We start from the raw sequence: 21162 nt of genomic DNA, 5'->3' as shown, positions 1-21162 counted from the left end.
ACCAGGTACGTTTGCTGCAGGCTTCTTTGCAGGTGACTGTGGATACATCTTAGCACTTCCCTCTCAGACCCACATCATCATCGCTTCTAGTCTCTTCGCCCGCATCCAAAAACTGACTACCAGAGGCACCAATGATGTTCATAAGTGTAGCCAGCAAACATATTAGCTAAACTAAGAATAAACTCTCCTCATGGGTCTTAAACTATGCCTCCCTCCTTATGGCCAACCTGGAGCACATTCCTAGCCCTGTTGTATAGCATTACCCCTCTTCAAACCTATGGCACAAAGTTAAAAGCACAGATTTTTTCCAAGCACATCAAAGCAATAAAGCAGAAAAATGTAGAGCAAAAGCAGGAAAGAAAAGCAACTCTCAATTCTTCTAGCATGCATATTCTCTTGGTAGCACGGGAGAAAAATTCTCAATAGGTAACGCTTTCTATCAGAATCCGACATGCCACATTTTTTTTTTTTTTTGCAATGCCAGGAGAAACATGCCTGCTCCAGGCATCTGTCACCAAGGACTTGCCTGGCTCCCAGTATAGAAACTGTACAGACAGCTCAGAATGAGAGTTTAGAAATTACCGGAATCTTCAAGAAGAAAAGAAGTCTTCATATAAGAAAAGGCAAGGCAAGCCTAAAAAGTAATATAAAACATTACTCTTTGCACAGCATAAAAAGCCATTCCCTGAACCCTCTTGGTAGACAGAAGAGGAAATATAATGCTGACAAAAATATAACTTCTGACAAGATATTTTATTTGGCTTACCTCTCCCCCAGGTCTCGCTAACACTGCTGTTTGAACGTGGAGCAATGTTAATATCAGGTAGCTGACAAACATTATTACCCAAAGTTAGAACTACCCTAGAAGAGAACTCCGTCTGCCAAGTGCTAACAGCTAGCAGATGCACTTGTGTCTCGGGATTCCAGCCCTGGAGTTCCGCTAGGCACCGCGCTGGTTCCCTCTGCTCTCACTCACTGTACTACCCGGAGCTCCGAGCTCAGCCTCAGCTCTGAAAAAAACTGGTAAGCTGATCTCTTCATGTAATAACTTCTCCCAGCTGGGGGAGGGGACAGGAGCCAGCTGGGAGCTGGGGGGCTGCCTTTAACAGAAAGCAGAAAGGGGAGGGACAGAAATGATCAATGTGGACTTCTGCATCTGGTCTCATTCATGAAAAGGGCTCCAAGGTAAGCACTTCCCATGCAGGGGGACGACCCCTGCCTCATCAGCAGAGGCAGGCAGGAGGCAGCAGCGGGATGAGCTCCAGGCTGGCAGCTGGGAGACCTGGGACCTTCCTGGTTCAGGATGAGTTGTGTGAGCCTAGACAAGTTGCCAACCCTCTCTGGGCCTTGGTTTCCTCTCTGGCTGGGTGGATGGCCTCTGAGTTGCCTTTTAGCTCTCATTTGGTGGCTGCACAGATCTAGGCGGTGAAACAGTGCATTATCAAGGGCAGCCTTGAAGGGGAAAGAAGTCACAAGTGTGCTGTGTGCTTACACACTGACTGTGTGGACATGGATGGATGGGAACTGGGGAAGTTGCTATATCCCCTCTTGCTGCCTCCCTGAGTCACTGTGCCTGACCAAGAACTTGAGGACTTATTGCAGACAATGTAAACATAAATGGTTAAGGTGGGAACAAGTAAAGCCCAAGTGCATCAAAAAGCAGGATGGTTTTAAAGAAATAAGAGCTATCTCTGGGTAGAATCAAGTGGACCACCAGCATGGACTTGGAGGGATGGGGCACAGGTTGGGGAACAGGTCTTGGTACAGTCCACCTGAGACACACCCTAAGCAGTCAACACTTATTGTGAAATAGCAGGAATCATGATTTAAAATGGGTTGAGAATGCACCAAGTGTTAGATTACTCCTAGAATAAGCAAAAGGAACAATTCTGAAGCTGTTGGTGGCCACAAGAGGGTGGCAGCGTGGTGCAGTGGAAACAGCCCCGGGCCCTGGAATCAAGCAGACCTCGGTTCAAACCCCAGTACTACTACCAACTTGCTGTGGATCTGTGGGAGAGTATTTGACCCCACTGAACTCCAGCTCCCCCACCTGTGAAATGGGGACATGCCATCTGATGGTGAAGATGAGAATCAGTGAGGTCACCTCGCACAGAGCTGGGCATGGCTCCTAGCATACGGTAAGTGCTAACGACATGGCTTTCTCTTTGATCTGAAATTAATATCGGCACTCAGTTCCAGAAAGTAGATTAACAAACACTTGAAAAGCATCAGGTTGTGGACATTTTCCTGCATTAATGAGGGAACTTTAAACCTAACTGACTTTGTAGTTTGTAGCCATCTCAGAAAGTTTATTATCATCAGTCATACGACTGATATTTATTAGTGGGAAGATTTTTTGGTGGGGTTGGGGGGAACTTACAATCCTTTTTTCCAGTGTTGTAAGAGACAGAAGGTAAGGAGAAGATAATAACACTAGATAGAGAAAGGTAGAAATTAATTTCTTCTCTTCTCCCTCCTTCTACCCTCTTCCTCCTTCTTTGTTACTATTGTTTAGCACTAGTTCTGTTCTACTAGGTGACTGGAGGGGCACCATCATCTACCCAATGACCTCACCAGAAATGTGGGAATTGTCTAAGAAGGCTAAAGTTCTTGAAAGACCAGAGGTCTTATCTAATCCAGGGGCCAGCAAATTTCTTCTGTAAAGGGCTAGATAGTAAATATTTTCAGCGATATGGTTTCTGTTACAACTACCAAACTCTTTTATTGTGGTAAAAGAACCACCATGCTGTTGTTAGCTGCCCTCAAGTTGACCCCCGACTCATGGTGACCCCATACACAATGGAACGAAATGCATCTCAGTCCTGAGCCATCCCCATGACCGATTGCAGGTCAGACCAGTGTGATACATAAGATTTTCACCGGCCAATTTTCACAAGTAGATCACCAAGCCCTTATCCCCAAGGCAGCCATAGACAACACATACATGAATCGGTATGGCTATGTGCCAATAAAACTTTATTTACAAAAACAGGCAGGAGGCCAGACTTGGCCCGCAGGCTGTAGTTTGCCAAGTGCTGGCCTAAGACACTTGCCAATCACTCTTCAACCCATGGTAATCTGACTTTTGACCTGTCTGCTCCACTGCAAGGACTCTGGAAAGGTCATTCAGGGCCCCTGTGTCACAAAATACAAAGGATAATTTTTCAGTGCTCATCTTATTTGACCTCTCTGCAATATTGGGCAAAATTGACCATGCCCTTCTCTGAACCACTCCCGTCCCTGAACCACTCCCTTCCCTTAGCTTCTGGAACACTACTCTCTAGTTTTCCTCTGACTCAATTAGTCAACATTCTTAGAACATTACTATAAGCTCAGCATTATTCTAAGAGTTTTACAGGTATAATCTTTAGATTAAATAACTCACCCCAAGTGACCCAAGGGGTAGGTGGCAAAGCCAGTCTTCTGGCCCTGGTAGATTGCCTCTAGAGCCCAGCTCTTAACCACTGCACTGTCGCCACTTCTCTGGACAGACTGGTCTCCCTGTCTCTTCCTGGGCCTAGCCTCTAAATGCCTGTGTTCTAGGCCCTCTCTCTTCTCTATCTACTCTCCTTGGGTCATCTCATCATTCTACTGGCCTCAGGCGCCCTCTACCTGTTCATGATCCTCCACAACTATCTACAGCTAGGTCTTTCTTTTAATAAGTCGAACTCTGTCTCCTAGAAGGAAAAGTATCAAAGAATTTCAGGGCATATGTCAAGACTACCATGGTAATTAATAAATATTTTGGGGGAGATACTTGAGGCTATGCAAATACTCTGTTTCTCTTCAAAGTTTTATCCACTAATTTTAATGTTCATTGGTAGATCTTGCCTACAGCAATGTTTACTGTAGCATTCTAATGGTGATTTTCTGTTTCCCTCGTGCCTTCTGTATTTATTAATCAGAATTCTTCTGTATAGAAGATTTTTCCCTCCTACCCCATTTATTTATTAATTCAACCATTTATTTATTCTCCTCTTAAAATCTTTTTTTAAAATTGTGGTAAATATACAAAGAAAACATTTGTCACTTCAACAATCTTCACATGTACAGGCCAGTGACATTATGTTCCTCATGTTGTTCAACCATCACCCTTGTCTGCCTCCCAATTTTTCCAACACCCTTAACAGAAGCTCAGTGTCCCCTAAGCATTGAGTCTTCCCTTCCCCCTCCTTCCTGCCCATCCCTGGTAACCACTAATACACTTTGGTCTCCATACACTTATCTATTCTAGATATTTCATATAAGTGGATTCATATAATATTTGTCCTTTTTGTGTCTGACTTATTTCACTCAGCATAATGCTCTCATGGTTCATCCACGTTCTATTAGGGATGAAGACCAAATTCCTTAACACATGACACTTGCGAGGGTGTTTGCTATTTGGTCTCTGCCTTCCAGCCTCCTCTTTCTCTCTCCTCTGCTTGTACACAGTCCACACTCCAGGCATCTTGAATCATGAGAAACCATCCCCCTAAATGCCATGTGTCCTCATGCCCCCATGCCTTCCTTCATGCTAGTCCCTATCTCTAGAACGTCATTCCCCCAGCGTCACTTGCTCAATTCTTATGCCTCTTTGAAAACTCATTCAAATTGTTTATAAGCACCAAATATTGGAAACCACCTAAACGTACTGCTAATAGGGACTAATTGAATAATTAAATCAACTGAATAATTTGTGACATATCCCCCTGCCAAAAATGTGATGATGTTTCCAATGTAATGATATGGAAACGTCTCCAAGATTTCTTGCTAAGTAAAAAAAGGAAGATGCATATACTAGTGTTATTATTATGCTATTATTCATGTAATCTATTTGTAATTGCTTGTATATATATTAACCATCTCTGGAAGATCATACGTGAGGCATCCAACAATGGCTGCCTCTAGAAGGGAAATTGAGCAGCTTCAGGGCATAAGTGTGGGGGGAGACTTTTTACTATATATCTTCGCTGTCCCATATGGCAGCCACTTAGCCACATGTGGCAATGGAGTACTTAAAATGTGGCTAGTTCAAACGAAGATGTGTTGTGCGTTTAAAATACACACTGGATTTCAAAGACTTGGTATGGAAAAAATGTAAAATATCTCATTAATAATTTTTATATTGATTACATGTTGAAATGATAATATTTTGGATATGTTGGGTTAAATAAAATATAGATTTAAAATCAAGTTTACCTGTTTTATTTTACTTTTATAAAATGTGGCTATAAGACAAATGTAAAGTTACATACGTGGTTCACATCATATTTCTACTGGACAGCACCTTCATACACCCTTTCATACTTACAGAATTTCCACATGTATGAATGTACTGCTATCTACAAAGTAAATAAAAGTGCAATAGTACTACTACTAATAATCACAGGTAATAATATAAAGAAAAGGGAGTCCTGGTGGCACAATGGCTAACTGCTCAGCTGCTAACTGAAAGGTCAGCGGTTTGAACCTACCAGCGGCTCCACGGGAGAAAGACTTGGCAATCTGCTCTCATAAAGATTACTGTACAGCCTAGAAAACCCTATGGCAGAGTTCTCTGTCATATAAGGTCGCTGTAAGTTGGAATTGACTCGATGGTACAAAACAATAACAACAATATAAATAATACTTGTGTAAATTCTCCTCCCCAAAATGATTTGCCTAAGAGTCACATTGTCTGGGAGGAGTGCTTCCCAGTGTCCCCACCAAGCTGAGGCTGGTGACGCTCCTCTCTGCCTCCATGGATCCTCTGATTTACTACACTAGATTCTAAGTGTTAACTGACCTAGCTGACTTCATCAGTAGACAGCTAGGCCTCGATGGGAAGGAGATGGGTCTTTCTCACTCTGCGTTCTCAGGGTGTGCTGGACGAGGAAATGGCTGCAAAGCAGGGTCCCACATGAAACTCTCGTCCACTTTACGACGGTAGGAGAGGTCTCTAAGGGCGCATCTTAAATGTCAAAGGAGAAATTCCCAGAGGGTATAGCCCTCGAGGGAAAGCAAGGAATTTTCAAGCTAATTCTTGGGTGACCTGAGTGGGGAAAATGTAAGTATTAAAAAATAGGGAAAACGCATATCTGAAGTGTAAAATCACCTATAAAATTCCTATAAAATATAATGATGCCCTCTGTCTTAATAACAAAGAAGAGAAAACCTATAGCAGATATTACCTCTAAGTCCCCTCCGCCCCTGCAAAGAATGCGTCCATCCTTTTATGAAGGAAGAAGCAGGATGCAGCCTTCTCCACAGAGGTATATACTGTATGGCTAAGCTGTTTAAACTATGCTTATTTCTTTAAATATGCTTACATTGTGAGGAATAGGTGGGAAAAATCTCAAGAAGTCGGCTGGCTATCTCAGTCTGGGAGCTGGCCAGCAGGACAGAGAAGCAGGTGTTAGTAATTAGCTCTCCCTTTGTGTGAACAAGGGGCCTTTAAACCCCCAAGGAGGTGGGGGATGAGGAAAGCAAAGAGAAGTTCTCTGCTGTATTTCTAGCAACTGCACTCCATTTCCCTTAAAAAGATAAGAAAGATCATGACAGCCTGCAGCAAAGGAGTCACCTTTGCTTCTTACCTTTCTCAGGTTTCTGCTTGAACGGGGCCAAGTCCTGGCCTCGTCAGCACCTGTAGCCGGCAGGGTGGCAGTGCGGTTAGGCGGAGCACCTCGCGAGTTTATTGAAAGGAGGACTAGGTTGCTTGGCTTGGCTGGTATCAGGGCTTTGAAGTAAGCCAGGAGCGGAGCCTGAGGCACCATCCAGGGAGATGCTGGCAAAAAGCGCACAGGGCAGGCTCCTGCTAACTCTGAGGGCACTACAGGCATTCAGGGAACGCATCCGGACTGGTCTCATGTCAACCATAGTCTTTGTATTTGCTCTAAGCCAAGGTTCTCAAAGTGTGGTCACTGGATCAACATCATCTGGCAACTTCTTAGAAATATAAATTCTTGGGCTTTACCCAAGACTTGGTGGTTCGAACTCACCCAGAGTTACCACAGAAGAAAGGCTGACAATCTGCTTCTGTAAAGACCACAGCCAAAAATGAAGCAGTTCTACTCTGTAACACACAGGGTTACCATGAGTCAGAATTGTCTCCATGGCAACGGGTTTGGTTTTGGTTTGGTACCCAAGACTTAAATGAAGCAGAAACTCTGGGGAGGGTACCCATCAATTTGTGTTCTAACAAGCCCTCCAGGTGATCCTATGCCTGATGAAGTACGTGAGTCACTGCTCTAAGCGATAATTCTCTGTCTCGTAAACCTTAATTCAAATTAGCTACATTTAAAGTATTATTTTGTAAAAATTATTTTCTTATAAAATGAGGCTGTCATATATTAAAACAGAGCATAAAGCTATAATAATTAAAATCGTAGCAAACGATGCCGGTATAGGAATAGACAGATTACTTACCTAACCAAACATGTAAAAGGATTTAGCGTGCAATCAACGAGTCACTTCAAATTAGTGAGAAAAAGATGGAAAAGGATTGGGAATAATAGCTCACTATTTGGGAAATAAATAAAGTTATATCCCTAATTTATACCATATGTCAAAATAAACTGCAGGTGGATTAAAGACTTTAATGCAAAGAACAGAAGTACGAAAGTAGTAAAAGAAAACAAGTCAGTATTTTTACATTCTTGGAGTGGAGAAGGACTATTAAGTATAGCGCTAGCAAAGGCAGAAATCATAAAAGGTTTATAGGTTGGCATATATGTAAAAATTTTGTATAACAAGATTGAAAGCACCGTAGAAAATGTACTTCATTTGTTCATTTATTCAAAACATATTTATCCAGTACCTATCACATGCTGGGACCTGGGGATATGGTGATCAGCAAAAGCAGACTCAATGTCTGTCTTTACAGGGCTTCATATCTGGGGTAGGAGGCCAACATTAATGAAACCTAATTTAAAATTGCAATGTGAAAAGTGTTGCAAAGAAAAGATATGTGGGAATATTAGATAAGGGGTTTGTCCTTGTTAGGGAACGTGGCTTGCAAGAGGAGTGATAATGGCTTTCATGAGGACGTGAGAGGAAGCAGGTGTGGATGAATAGAGAGAGAGCTAGTGGAGCATCAGAGCAGGCTGAGGGCAAAGGGAGGGGCCGTGATAAAGAGTTCTGCCTTTTTCCTAATGAGAATCTATTTTAAGAGCCAGGGCAGCAGTGACATGACCAGATTTGCATTTTGTGTGTGTGTGTGTGTGTGTGTGTGCTCTAGGTGAAAGTTTACAGAGCAAATCAGTTTCTCATTCAAAAATTTATACAGAAATTATTTTGTGACATTGGTTGCAATCCCCACAATGTGTCAGCATTTTCCCCCCTTCCACTCCGGGTTTCCAGTTTCCATTTGTCCAGTTTTCCTGTCCCTTCCTGCAGGAAGAAGCAGATTTGCATTTTGAAAAGGCCACCGTATTGTATGGAGAAAGGATTGGAAGGCGACAAGCATGGACTCCGGGAGACCAGCTAGAAGATAATGGCTGTAGCCCGAACGAAAGGGGATAAGGGCTTGAACCACGACAGTGGAAAGAAGTGAATCATTGCAAAGATAATTTGTAACATATAGGACAGAAAAGAGTTTGTGTCCATAGTATATAAACCCCCTCAGCAAACTGGATAAAGAAAATTTTAATAGTGAAAGGTTAGAAGCATTGTTCAATGATAGGTGAGTTGCTAAATGGTAAATTAAAAAAAAAAAAAATGAAATTCTAGCCAATCATTTAAAATGGGTCATGTCATATATTTACTGATAGTTTTATGTTATATTGTTTAAGATAAAAGTAGACCACATCAATGGGAGAATAATCTTTTTAACAAATAGTGATGGGACAAGAATGAAGATGGATTCCTACCTCACACCATACACAAAAATTAACTCAAAATGGATCATAGACTCTGGTAGGCAGAAAAATGGGCCCCTTTTCATAGATGTCTGGGGATTAGCCCTGGAACCCGTGAATATGTTATATTACACGGCAAAGGGGAATTAAGGTTGTGAACCACCTGACTTTAAAATAGGGAGATTATTTGGATTATCCAGGTAAGCCCAGGGTAATCACAAGTATCCTTAAATGTGGAAGAGGGAGGCAAAAGAGGAGGCTGAAGAAATGTGATGTAAGAAGGACTCAACCTGCCATTGCTGGCCTTGAAGATGGAAAGGGGCCACGAGCCAAGGAATGTAGGCAGTCTGTAGAAGGTGGAGAAGGCAAGGAAATGGATTCTCCCTTACAGTCTCCACAAGGAATGCAGCCCTGCTGACACCTTGATTGTAACCCAGCGAGAACCATTTCAAACTTCTGACCTCCAGAACCGTAAGATAATAAATTTGTGTTGTTTTAGGTCACTTAGTTGGTGCTAACTTGTTCCAGCAGCAAAAAGACACTAATATGTAGATCTAAATCTAAGAAGTAGAACCATAATACTCTTACAGAAAAAAACACAGGAGTAACTCTTCATGACCTTGGGTTATGCAATAGTTTCTTAGATACAAACAAAAAGCACAAGTGACAAAAGCAAAAATAGATAAATGGGACATCATCAAAATTAAAAACTTGTGTGGTGCTAATGATGTCATCAAAAAAATGAAAAGACAACCCAGAGAATCGGAGAAAAATACCTGTAAATCATATGTCTGATAAGGGACTTGTATACAGAATATATGTAGAAATCTTATAACTTAGTGGTTAAGAGCTTGGCTGCTAACCAAAAGGTTGGCAGTTCGACTCCTTTAGTTGCTCCTTGGAAACCCTATGGGGCTGTTCTACTCTGTCCTATAGAGTCACTATGAGTCAGAATCAACTTGATGGTAATGGGTTTTGGCTTTTATAACTCAATAATAAAAAACCAATAGCCCAAGTAAAAAATGGGCAAAGAATTTGAAAAGACGTTTCTCCAAAGAAGATATACAAATGGCCAATAAGCACACGGAATGATGCGCAACATAATTAGTCATTAGAAAAATGCAAATCAAAACCACAATGAGATACCACTTCACACCTGCCAGGACGACCATAATAAAAAAGACTGAGGATAAGAAGTGTTGGTGAAGACAGGAGGAAACTGGAACTGTCATACGCTGCTGCTTTGGAAACAGGCTAGCAGTTCCTCATAAAGTTAAACATGCAGTTACAGTAAGTTACTAGCAATCCCACTCCTAGATATATACCAAATAGGCCTGAAGAAATTGTGCAGACAAAAACCTGTACACGAATGCTCACAGAAGCATCATTCATAATAGCCAAAAAATTGGAAACAACTCACATGTCCATTAACTGATGAATGGATAAATAAAATGTGATACATCCATTATTATATGGCAATAAGAAAGGCAGTGGATTACCCTAGAAACTATTACGCTAAGTGAAAGAAATCAGTCACAAAAGTTCACTTATTATACGATTCCATCTATATGAAATGTCTAGAACAGGCAAATTTATAGAAACAGAAAGTAGAATAGGCCTGAGGGGGATGGGGGAAATGGGGTGTGGCTGCTAATGGGCATGATGTTTCTTTCTGGAGTGATGAAAATGTTCTAAAATTATATTGTGCTGATGGTTGCACACCCTGTGAATATACTAAAAACACTGAATTATATGCTTTAAATGGGTGAATTGTATGGTATGTGAATTGTATCTTAATATAGACTTTTTTTTTTTTTAAAGGAGGACACAATATGGCAATCTTAATATAGTTCTATTTTGGGTAAATATAAAAGGTTATCATCACATTATTAAAAAAAGACTTTCAGGTATTTTCTAGTTTTTCAGTGAGCAGAAAAATAAATATAGTAAGAAAAGAACAAAATTATTTTTATTTGGAGAAAAAGATGAATATAACAATAAAAATGGGAAAGGCCACGAATAAGACAATTCACAAATGAAGATACACCAATGGAAAAGTAAATACATGAAAAACAACTTAGAACCTAAGTAGTAACCAAAGAAGGAGCTCTGGTGGCAAGGTGGTTAAAGTGCTTGGCTGCTAACCAAAAAGGTCGGCTGTTCGAACTCACCAGAAAGATGTGGCAGTCTGCTTCCACAAAGATTTACAGCCTTGGAAATCCTATGGGGCAGTTCTACTCTGTCCTATAGGGTTACTATGAGTTGGAGTCAACTCAGCGGCAATGGGCTTTTTATAAACCAAAGAAGGAGCCCTGGTGGTGCAATAGATAAGCACTCAGTTGCTAACCAAAAGGTTGGCGGTTCAAACCCACCAGCCGCTCCACGGGAGAAAAGACCTGGCACTCTGCTCCTCTAAAGATTACAACCTAGGAAATCTCACGGTGCAGCTGTGCTCTATCCACTAGGGTCACTATGAGTCAGAATTGACCGGACAGCACACGACAACAGTAACCAAAGAAGTACAAATCAAACGTGATGCCACTTACACGTAATACACTGGAAAATAATGTTTGTAAATGCTATGGGGCAGTTCTACTCTGCCCTCTAGGGTCGCTATGAGTTGGAATCGACTCAACGGCAACGAGTTTTTTTTCATATATACACCATATTTTACGCAAATAAGGTGTGCCTCCTAGATTTGTTTGCCAACAGTACAAAAGAATTAGCATAGCAGGCTTACGAAAATACCTCGTGGGGGAAGGGTGGGGTTGGCAAACAAACGTAGAAGGTGTAAAAATTTGGTCCCCATTATTGGCAAGGGTTTGGGAAGCGGATTACGCAGGGCTGGTGAAGATGTAAACTGGTACAAGCACTTTAAGAGCGGGGCTTTTCAAACTCTGAAGTCTGCACAACCCACCTGGGGATCTTATTAACATGCACGTCTTGAATCAGTAGGTCTGGGGCTGGGCCTGAGATTCTGCATTTCTAATAACCCCATGTGATGCTGATGCTCATCCTGGGACCAGACTTGGAGTAACAAGGCTCGAAGCAGGCAGTATCGGAAGGCTTAATCAGGCACAAATTTTGAACTAACACCAGTTCCATTTCCAGAAATAATGGATCTTTGATATGGTGAAAAACAGATGAAACTGTGCACTACAGATTAGTAAGTAAGCACAAGTAAGTGTGTGCATACCTTGCTTATTGGGTAACCCGTCCCTGGTAATGCTGGTTATTTCTGAATGGTGATTTTATTTTCTCCTGTTTGCTAGTCTGTAGTTTCCGATCTTCCCACTGTACACACATAATACTTTTGTAATAAGTAAGAATAATGGAATTTATTTTGATCTGGTTCAGATAACGGTATTTGTGTCTTTGATAACCCAATTCAGCAAAAAGATGCAAAAGCTCCATCTAGAGGTTATTTTCTCAAACTGCAGATACCTGATCCCAGAAACCCACAAATCACACTGCAAAAGGCAGACACAGGTAGGTGAATATCTCAGAAAAACTAGCTTTCCCATAACCAAAGGTGTTAATTCTCTGTGTAAATGGAGGACTTTACAACTTTCACCATTAGGGCTGAGAAAATACTTTCAGTGGTCTGGGAGCCACCCAGTTCCTCGATTTTCTTACAACTATCTTACACATCACTCCTCCTCTAATGTTAATTTTACTAAATTAAATATAATGTTATGCTTTGAATTTTATCAGTTTCTGGGAAAAAAAAAAGAACGTAGCTTTGCATGTGTTAGCAGATTTGTTATCGTAAACGGGTAGCACCAAACACTCCAGTAGAAGAGTTTAACATATGCATGGTAAACTAAATTCTACATTAGGTAATTCCATCCTTCAGAGTTCTGGTCAGTGCTAGGAGTTTAATCTTGGTATTGAGGATGGTTGATGTTCTCCCTGGTGTCACTACTCTCTTCCTGCCTCAATCCCTCTGGAGCAAGGCTATAGAACAAGTGCCAAATATTCCTACACTTGCATTCTGCTTAGTGCAGAATTAGCCTACAATGGAACCTTGCTTACTGCTTGAACACTGCTGGGCTCTTATTGTTATTATTTCTGATGGCAAAATTCACATGACATAAAACATTTTAGCCATTTTAAAGTACACAATTCAGTGGCATTTAGTACATTTACAACCTTGTGCAACCATCACCACTATCCAGTCCCAGGACATTCTTATCACCCAAAAAGGAAACCCTGTACCTATTAAGCAATAATTCCCTACTCCCTCCCCGCACCCCCGGTCCCCCAGCCCTGGTAACCATTCCTCTGCTTTCTGTCTCTATGGATTTGTCTGTTCTGGACATTTCATCTAAATGGAAGCCTACAGTATGTGGTCTTTTGTGTCTGCATTTTTTCTCTCAGTACTGTTTCTGAGTTTCACAAGGGATGTTATTCTGCAGAACTCACAGACATTTCTGAGGATTTGGAGAAAGTACTGAGATGAGTGTAAGCTGTAAAACTGATCTTGTAATCAAAGCTGAAGGCTGGAGTTCTGAGTGAGCTGGGTGAAAAGAAATATGAACGGGGTATGTTGGGGTAATATGTTGGTTTTCATATCCATGAGGGGGTTCTGATGCAACCACGGTCTCCCTCTACCCTCAACACCCCCAGAATTCGGGGGTCTTCTGCCCAAAGTCTGCATCTTTCATTTGACAGCAGGAAAATATCTAAATGAACTAAATCAGAGCAAAGAGCTCAGTAGCTGATAACTGGATTGAAGTGTTACCTCCCCCTGCATTTCAACCAGGGCTTCAAACCTGTTCGTTCAGGTTCAAACCCCTGCTGAGAATTTGCATGTCTACCCAAGATATACTGAATCAGAATCTATATAAATAAGAATTACCTGGGGATCTTGTTAAATGTAGATTTAACCAGAATGAACCCGTATGAAGCCCTGATTTTAACAAAAGAGAAGAGTGATAACATATAATGAGCACCTAATATGTGCCACAAATCACTGTGCTAAGAAACCATGTATGTAGTATCACAATTAAATTGCATAACAACTTGACAGATGCGGGCCTACACTTATCCCTTTTACAAATGAAATATACAAGTGCAGATTAAGTTACTTGTTAAGTAACTTGTTAAATTGTTCAAGATCATATAGTTAGTAAGTAAGCAAGATCAGGGATTGAACCTAGGGCCTCTGCCTCCATAGCTGAGGCTCTTAACCACAATACAAGAGAGTCTTGACTATCTTTGAAATGTACCTTGAATTCATTCACTCTCATCCATTGTCCCTGTCTCCAGCCTGGTCCAAGCTACCAGCTGGAGCTTTTTGGTGGTAAAATTCAGCCTCCTAACTGGTCTCCAGGCTTCCACCCTTGCTCACCTCCAATACAATTTCCACATCTCAGGTACAGTAATATCTTAAAACAAAAGTGGACACCTGTCACTCCTTTATTACCTTCAAAAGTTTCCATTGTCCTTAGGATGAATTCAGAAGTTCTTAAACAGAGCTGCTGGCCCCCTTCTACACCACCCGCTCCCTTCCTTATTCCCCTCTGGTCTCTTTCTGGTACCTACTTCCTTCTTGCCTCAAACCTTCAAGCTCATTTTTTCCTGTGGCTGTAACTCTCTTCCCCTTCCTTTGCCTGGCCAGGGACTGCTCATTCTTCAAGTCTCAGTGTAAAGCACATTTTTACAGAGTGGTCTTCTGACTCCTAAATCTAAGTTAGCACTCATGCCCCCACTCCCCGAAGCCAGTTAATTTCTCCCAATGCACTATACTTCTTCTAGGCCCTTTTCATCGCTTGCAATGAAGATTTCTCATGTGTTAATAATCTCCTCAATGAGACTAGAAGCCCATGAAGGCAGAGCCAAGCGTGTTTTGCTCAGGGGCCTGGCACATAATAGGTGTCAATCCATATTTATTAGGTAAACAAATAAGTGAACGAAGGCAAACATTGCCCTAATCCAAAAGCATAAATCTCTTAAGTATAAATATACATGTGTGTGTGGAGAGAGAGAGAGAGACAGTCATTTTAAGGAATTGGTTCATGTGATTATGGAGGCTGGAAACTCAGGCAGGATTTCTATACTACAGTGTTGAGGCAAAATTCCTTCTTTGGGTAACCTTAGTTTTTGCTCTTAAGGCCTCAACTGATTGAATGAGGCCTATCTACATTCTCACTGCCGTTGAGTCGATTCTGACTCAGAGCAATCCTATAGGACAGAGTAGAACTGCCCCATAGGGTTTCTGAGGTTGTAAATCTTTACGGAAGCAGACTGCTACATTTTTCTCCCGCAGAGCAGCTGATGGGTTTGAACCACCAACCTTTCTGTTAGCAGCTAAGCACTTTAACCACTGCGCCACCAGGGCTCCTTTATCCAGGGTAATCTCCTTTACTTAGAGTTAACTGATTGTAAATGTTAATCGCATCCACGAAATACCTTCACAGCCACACCTAGACGAGTGTTTGAACAAATAACTGGGCACCATATGGTTGACACATAAGATTAATCATCACAACTATGGATTAGGTATCCCTCACTTTATGGTTAATGGCACTGAAGATTGGGAAAAGTGAAATTATTTTCAGTACACTCTGTTTAAGAAAACATAAAAGTATATAGAATACTTTAAAGAAATTGTAATCCAAAATGGCGACCTTGATTTCTCCCAACTTTACTGAGCTCGCCTTCCTACCCAGCACCTGGCAGCAGGATTGTTTAATCTAATTTAAAACACAATAAATGTAGTTAATCACTAACCCCTGCTTTCAGCTGAAGCTGTTAGGCAGAAAATCAAATAGACCTCTTGCTGACAGAGTGCCTCTTTCCATATTTCTTTTAACCAATGCATACATAGCATATTTTAAATAGACCATATAGTTAGTTTTTAAGCAATTATAAAATTGTTGTCCTGCAGTAACAAAATATAAAATGGTGCTGTCACGTTCAGAGGAATGTCAAGTGCTATGATAAGGGGAACCACCACCCGTCTGTCAGTTTGTCGTACTGTGATGACTTGCGTATTGCTATGTTGCTGGAAGCTATGCCACCAGCATTTCAAATACCAGCAAGGTCACCCATGGGGGACAGGTCAGTGGAGCTTCCAGACTAAAACAGATTAGGCATGTTTTAGTAGAAAGTAGAAAGGCCTAGAAATCTACTTCTGAAAAATTAGCCAATAAAAACCCTATGGATCACAACGTAACACTGATATAGTGCTAGCAGATGAGTACCATAGGTTGGAAGGCAACAGTGGACTCAAGCATGCCAGCAATCATGAGGACGGCACAGGACTGGGAAGCATTTTGTTCTGTTGTACATGTGGTCACTATACGTCAGAGCCGACTCAACAGCAACTAACAACAGCAGTATGGTAAGAGGAAAGTTTTTAAAGCTTACCTCTTGTTTCATCAAACGTATAAGTTAAGGTAATGCTTAAGTTAACACAAAGAAAGCTTATTTCTTGCTTGGGTAAAGTCCAGATAGTGGGGTAGGGGGTTGCTCTGCTCTACATGGCCACTTAGGAATCCAGGCTGCCAGAGGCTCCCCCTGCTTCAACGTGTGGTTTTTTAAGGGCACCCTGGACATTGACATGTAGCTGGCAGATGGGTAGCATTGATATGTAGATCGCGAGAAAGTGGCCCACCGTCCACTGGCCACATCCAACCACAACAGTCTGGGAAATATGGCCTAGCTTTGGACCCAGGAGAAAAGGGACACAGGCTTAGCAAACAACGAGTTTCTGCCCAGGGATGGATCACCCAACAAACAAGGTATGCACGGATGTAATTGTGCTTACTTACTAATCTGTAGTGCACAATTTCACATGGGTTTCACCAGTGCACACCTTGCTTACTGTAAGCTGGTGCATACCATGTTACTGGTTAATCCACCCCTGTCTCTGCCACAGCCATCAGGATCCTCTGAAGGGGAGAGTTCATCACTGTTACCAGTATTATATAGAAGTATGATGTATGTTTGCAATAAGGTGACCACAGATAGCTCAGACTTACTCCTTTCTACCCATGAGGCCAAAACATCTGCTATATGAAGATTTTTCTCCCTGTCCCTGCTTCGTCTAAATCCAACCAAGAAATCTGATGAATTTACTCAAGAAGCATTTCTCATCATCCCCATCAGTGGATGCTCCGATATTTCAGTTTCAGAAACAGAAGCTGCAGCCCAGCAGGGGAACTGCTGCTTACATTGTGGGGTGCAGAGAGGCAAGGAAATGGATATTTATCAAGTGCCTGGTCTGTGCCGGGTGCTTGACAGACATTATCTTATTTAATTGCAATAACCATGGAGGGAGGATTTGTATTTCCATTTCCCAGGTGAGAAGGCTGGGGCTCATAGCTGTAAATAACTGTCAAGTTCACAGTAGTAATAAGAGGTGGACTCCTGGTCTGGGTGCTGTCCCAGTCCATGTACTTTCCACCACAGCACTGTTTCCCATGGAGTTGAGGGTGACCTGTGGGGTTGCCGTGATTGAAGCTCCTGACATTCTTGAGGACCTTGACTCTCAGAGAGTAAGGAGGCCCTCAAGAGCGCTGGCTTCTACTCCTTATCACCACCCCTGGCAATGGCAGGGTGGAGGGATGAGTGGGAATTTCCAAGTTAGCCGTTCCCAATTTTCAACTTGTGTGGTTCCAGGAATAATCACTTTGGAAAGCTGGGTATTTGCCTCAGAGCAAGAGAATTTGAGGCACTGTTCAGTTTTACTCAAGGTAATTTTTGTAGGCTCACACCCAGAACGTACCTGGCAAAATATTATCAACTAAAATATGGGTGTAAATCAACAAAATCTGAATACCACCAATTAAGAGAAGCAGCAAAATTTGAAGAAAATCATCAAGAATAGGAAACAATAGTGATGAAATGTGTGTGCGTGCGCGTGTATGTGCGTGGGGGGGGGGGCATGTATCACAGCTTAACTGGCTTTGTTAGCAATAAATCAGTGGTTTGCAACTTTTTTGTGTGTGTCTATAGAACACTTCCAAATACTCAAATTTTTGGCTGTACATTTGAAGAGGATTAAAATATTGAATATACAGTGGACTGCTAGAAAAATGAACAAATCAGTCTTAGAAGAAATACACCGGAACGCTCCTTAGAAGCGAGGATGGCGAGCCTTTGGCTCACTTACTTTGGACACGTTATCAGGAAAGACCAGTTGTTAGAAAAGCACATCATGTTTGCTAAAGTCAACCCTCAGCAAAAATGAGAGAACCTTCAATGAGACGGATTGGCGCAACAAACACAACCATGGACTCAAACATGCCAACGATCATGAAGATGGCACAGAACTGGGCAACGTTTCGTCCTGTTATACACACAGTCGCCATGAGTCGGAGTCGACCTGACGGGAACTAACGGCAACCACAACCAAAGGTGAACACTGACGATGAAAAGGCAAAGCTTCGGAAAATTCCAGAAACTTCCCACAGCTATCCCATCATTCACTTTGTTGTCCTCCATTTGAGAAGACTTGTTTACTGCCCTGACCCTGACCACATGCTTTCTTTATTTGTGAGATGAAGTGTCTGCAAATTCAATATACGGCCTTTTTTCACATGTGCCAACTTGATGTGACGCTGTGCCTCTTATCTTGTGGCACAGTAAACTGTACCTCCTTCTGGGCCACATTCCATAACCTGCTCCATTCAACACACCATATGACAGACTCTAAAACAGGATCTCTTCTAGGTTGAAGCAAAAATAAACTTTACATACAAATCAAAATTTGGCAGAAAACCCACATGCCACTGCTAGGCATAACCTATCCCTGGCTCCAGGGATTTGTGTCACCTAATTTGAAATGTGTCAAATAAAAGTCATGACATTTGCACAAGGGAGATATTAAGCTCCCTTTCACATATACAGTCTTTCATCCAACCCATAAACATGCCAAGAGAGATTCAAAATCATGTTTCAAAATGTAGCACTGAAGAAACAGTTTCTTTTAGGAGCAAAATACAAACACAACTTTAAAAAAAAAAAAAAAAAAAAAACACTAAACTAAGCCTAATAAAAGCAACTGCCCAGAACGACTCAGTAGACCTTTAAGTGACTGTCTCCTAACAAGAAAGAAGTTTCTTGAAAATATTCTCCCTGTGCCAGTGATGTGTGATTTAAGAGAGGAAATACTTAGAGGCTTAAAAGAGCTTCACAGGGAGCCTAAAAGCTGGCTGCAAGTTTGAAGAAATTGGCATTCCCTGAAATCTAGGCTCATTTCTCTCTGGAAACCACCCAGAAGTAAAGTCCATAAACTGTGATTGTAGACAGTCCCTGAAGCTGGCAATGAGTCAGAACAAAACGAAACTCTGTAGAAGTAAGTAGCAATCGATCATGGTCTTGCCCCTGGTAGGTCCCTGGGTGCTGTAAGTGGTTTGCAATCGGCTGCTAACCTAAACGTTGGAGGTTTGAACCCACCCCGCGGCACCTCAGGAAAAAGTCCTGCTGATTTGCTCCAGTAAAGATTACAGTCAAGAAAACTTTATGGAGCAATGAGTTGGAATTAACTCAATAGCAACAGATTTTTTTATTTGTTTTTTAGTATAGGGGAAAAGAGCCCTGGTGGCGCAGTGGTTGAGCACTCAGTTGTTAACCCAAAGGTTGGCAGTTCGAACCTACCAGCCGCTCCACGGGAGAAAAACATGGCAATCTGTTTCTGTAAAGATTACAGCCTTGGAAACCCTATGGGGCAGTTCTACTCTGTCCTATAGTTTTGCTATGAGTTGGAATCCACTCCACAGGCAATGGTTTTTTGTTGTTTTTTTAATACAGGGGACATTAGGACACTCCCAAGGAAATAGTGACGAGTCAGTGAAAACACTTTAAAATTTGATAATGTATTCAGAGGCAGAAATGTAGTTGAGTAGGGTTTGTTTTCATTTCCTTGGTTCAACTGATTCAGCCACTATTTCCTGGGTATCTGCAGTGTGCCAGGTGATCCTGTGCTACACGTTGTATGAATGAGACCCAGCCCCTGCCCTGAAGGGGCTTCAAGTCTAGCAGGGGATGGAGAGGGCAGTGAGCCTGTAGCTAATGATGCTAAGGCAGAGCTACAGTGTATCAGATTTCCTCCCTGGCGCTCACCAAGGACCGTGGGTTTCTATTGCAGTTAGACCAGTGAAATCTCACTGCTTCGCAAAAATCCCAACTGATTCTGACTTTTCAGTATGATTTAGGACACAGACTTCTGTGTCTGGGTCCTGTTTCCTCACAGCTGGAATGTTCTGTGCATAGACCGGGGTAACAGTAGTCAGTTATTTCTAACTCATTACTTGGGAAAATATCCTGCTAATAAATAAAATCTTTGCATGGAGTTCTTTCTGCATTATAAATCTGTAGAACCAACTCTTGACCTCATGGCTTGAATGAACTTATCCGAAGGCACCTTTTCAACTACCAACTTCCCCCGATGGCCCTGTGCCTGCGTCTGACCGCGTATCCTCCACTGCCGTCTGCATATTTCATTTGCAAGTCTTACCAAAGTTTCAAATCCCAAACATCTACAATCAAATCCATAGTCCAGTGGGTATGAGTGTCAGTTTTAACATCAGACTGCTTGAAGCCAAATCCTGGTTCTACTACATACTAGCTGGGTACCCTTGAGAGAGTGACTTAATTTCTATGTGCCTCATGCTCCCCTTCTATAAGATCTGACGATTAGTACCGCACTTCATGTAAAATAATGTGCACCTTCTGCTTTTGTTTGCTGGCCGTGCCCTCCCCCCACCCTCAGGTATTGTCCTAAGCATGCTATGCTAATTTTCTTTTTTTTTTTTACAGCAATATGTGGCACTTGTGAGAGTGCAGGCGGGTTGGGGGGGGGGGGAGGGGGGGGCTGTGCAGCCGGCAAACAGACGCAGAAGGCGTGTGTTATTTGTGTTAAAAATATGGTAGTACCTATCCCTTAGGGCTGTCGTGAGAATTAAACGACATATTACATGTAAAAGACTTAGCACGGAGCCTGAAGGAGAGTAAGTGCTCAGTAAATATTAGCTATTTTTATTATTCTTTGCAAAATTGATGTTTATATTTCTGTCATTAGTACCAAACATTCTTCTTCTACGTAAGGCAGGGAGTGCTAAAGACGGAGAGTCCGGGATTTCTGCAGCTAGGGTGGGTAGCTGCTGCTCTACGCTGGCCTCTTTTGATGCATTGCAGAGGGTAGGGAGGTTGGGTGGAAAAGGTGGATCTCTGAGCAATATAAAGCAAAAGGCTCTTAGTCCATCCCTGCCTCTTTCTGTGCTCATGGCTATTGTTTTTTTTAATTGTACTTCAGGTGAAGGTTTACAGAACAAATAGTTTCTCATTAAACAGTCAGTACACATATTGTTTTATGACATTGGTTAACAACCCCACA

General features: G+C 42.0%; 1 protein-coding gene across 2 annotated transcripts in view; it reads right to left on the bottom strand.

Annotated features, from left to right (window-relative positions):
- Positions 1 to 21162, bottom strand: part of THSD4 (thrombospondin type 1 domain containing 4) — a 677983-nt gene that overhangs the window by 250440 nt on the left and 406381 nt on the right. Inside the window, exon 1 of one of the 2 annotated variants that reach the window (XM_012555081.1) lies at positions 767 to 1046. The exons of the other annotated variant lie outside the window; for it this stretch is intronic. Coding sequence (XP_012410535.1) covers positions 767 to 838 — 72 coding nt within the window. The 5' untranslated portion in view covers positions 839 to 1046. Of the gene's footprint in view, positions 1 to 766; positions 1047 to 21162 lie in introns of those variants that run through there. 2 annotated transcript variants of the gene reach the window in all.

The sequence above is a fragment of the Trichechus manatus genome, unplaced genomic scaffold, assembly GCF_000243295.1.
Source record: "Trichechus manatus latirostris isolate Lorelei unplaced genomic scaffold, TriManLat1.0 scaffold00030, whole genome shotgun sequence".
In the NCBI taxonomy this organism is placed as follows: domain Eukaryota; kingdom Metazoa; phylum Chordata; class Mammalia; order Sirenia; family Trichechidae; genus Trichechus; species Trichechus manatus.
Note: the sequence above shows the minus strand (reverse complement) of the source record. Positions and strands in the feature narration are given on the sequence as shown.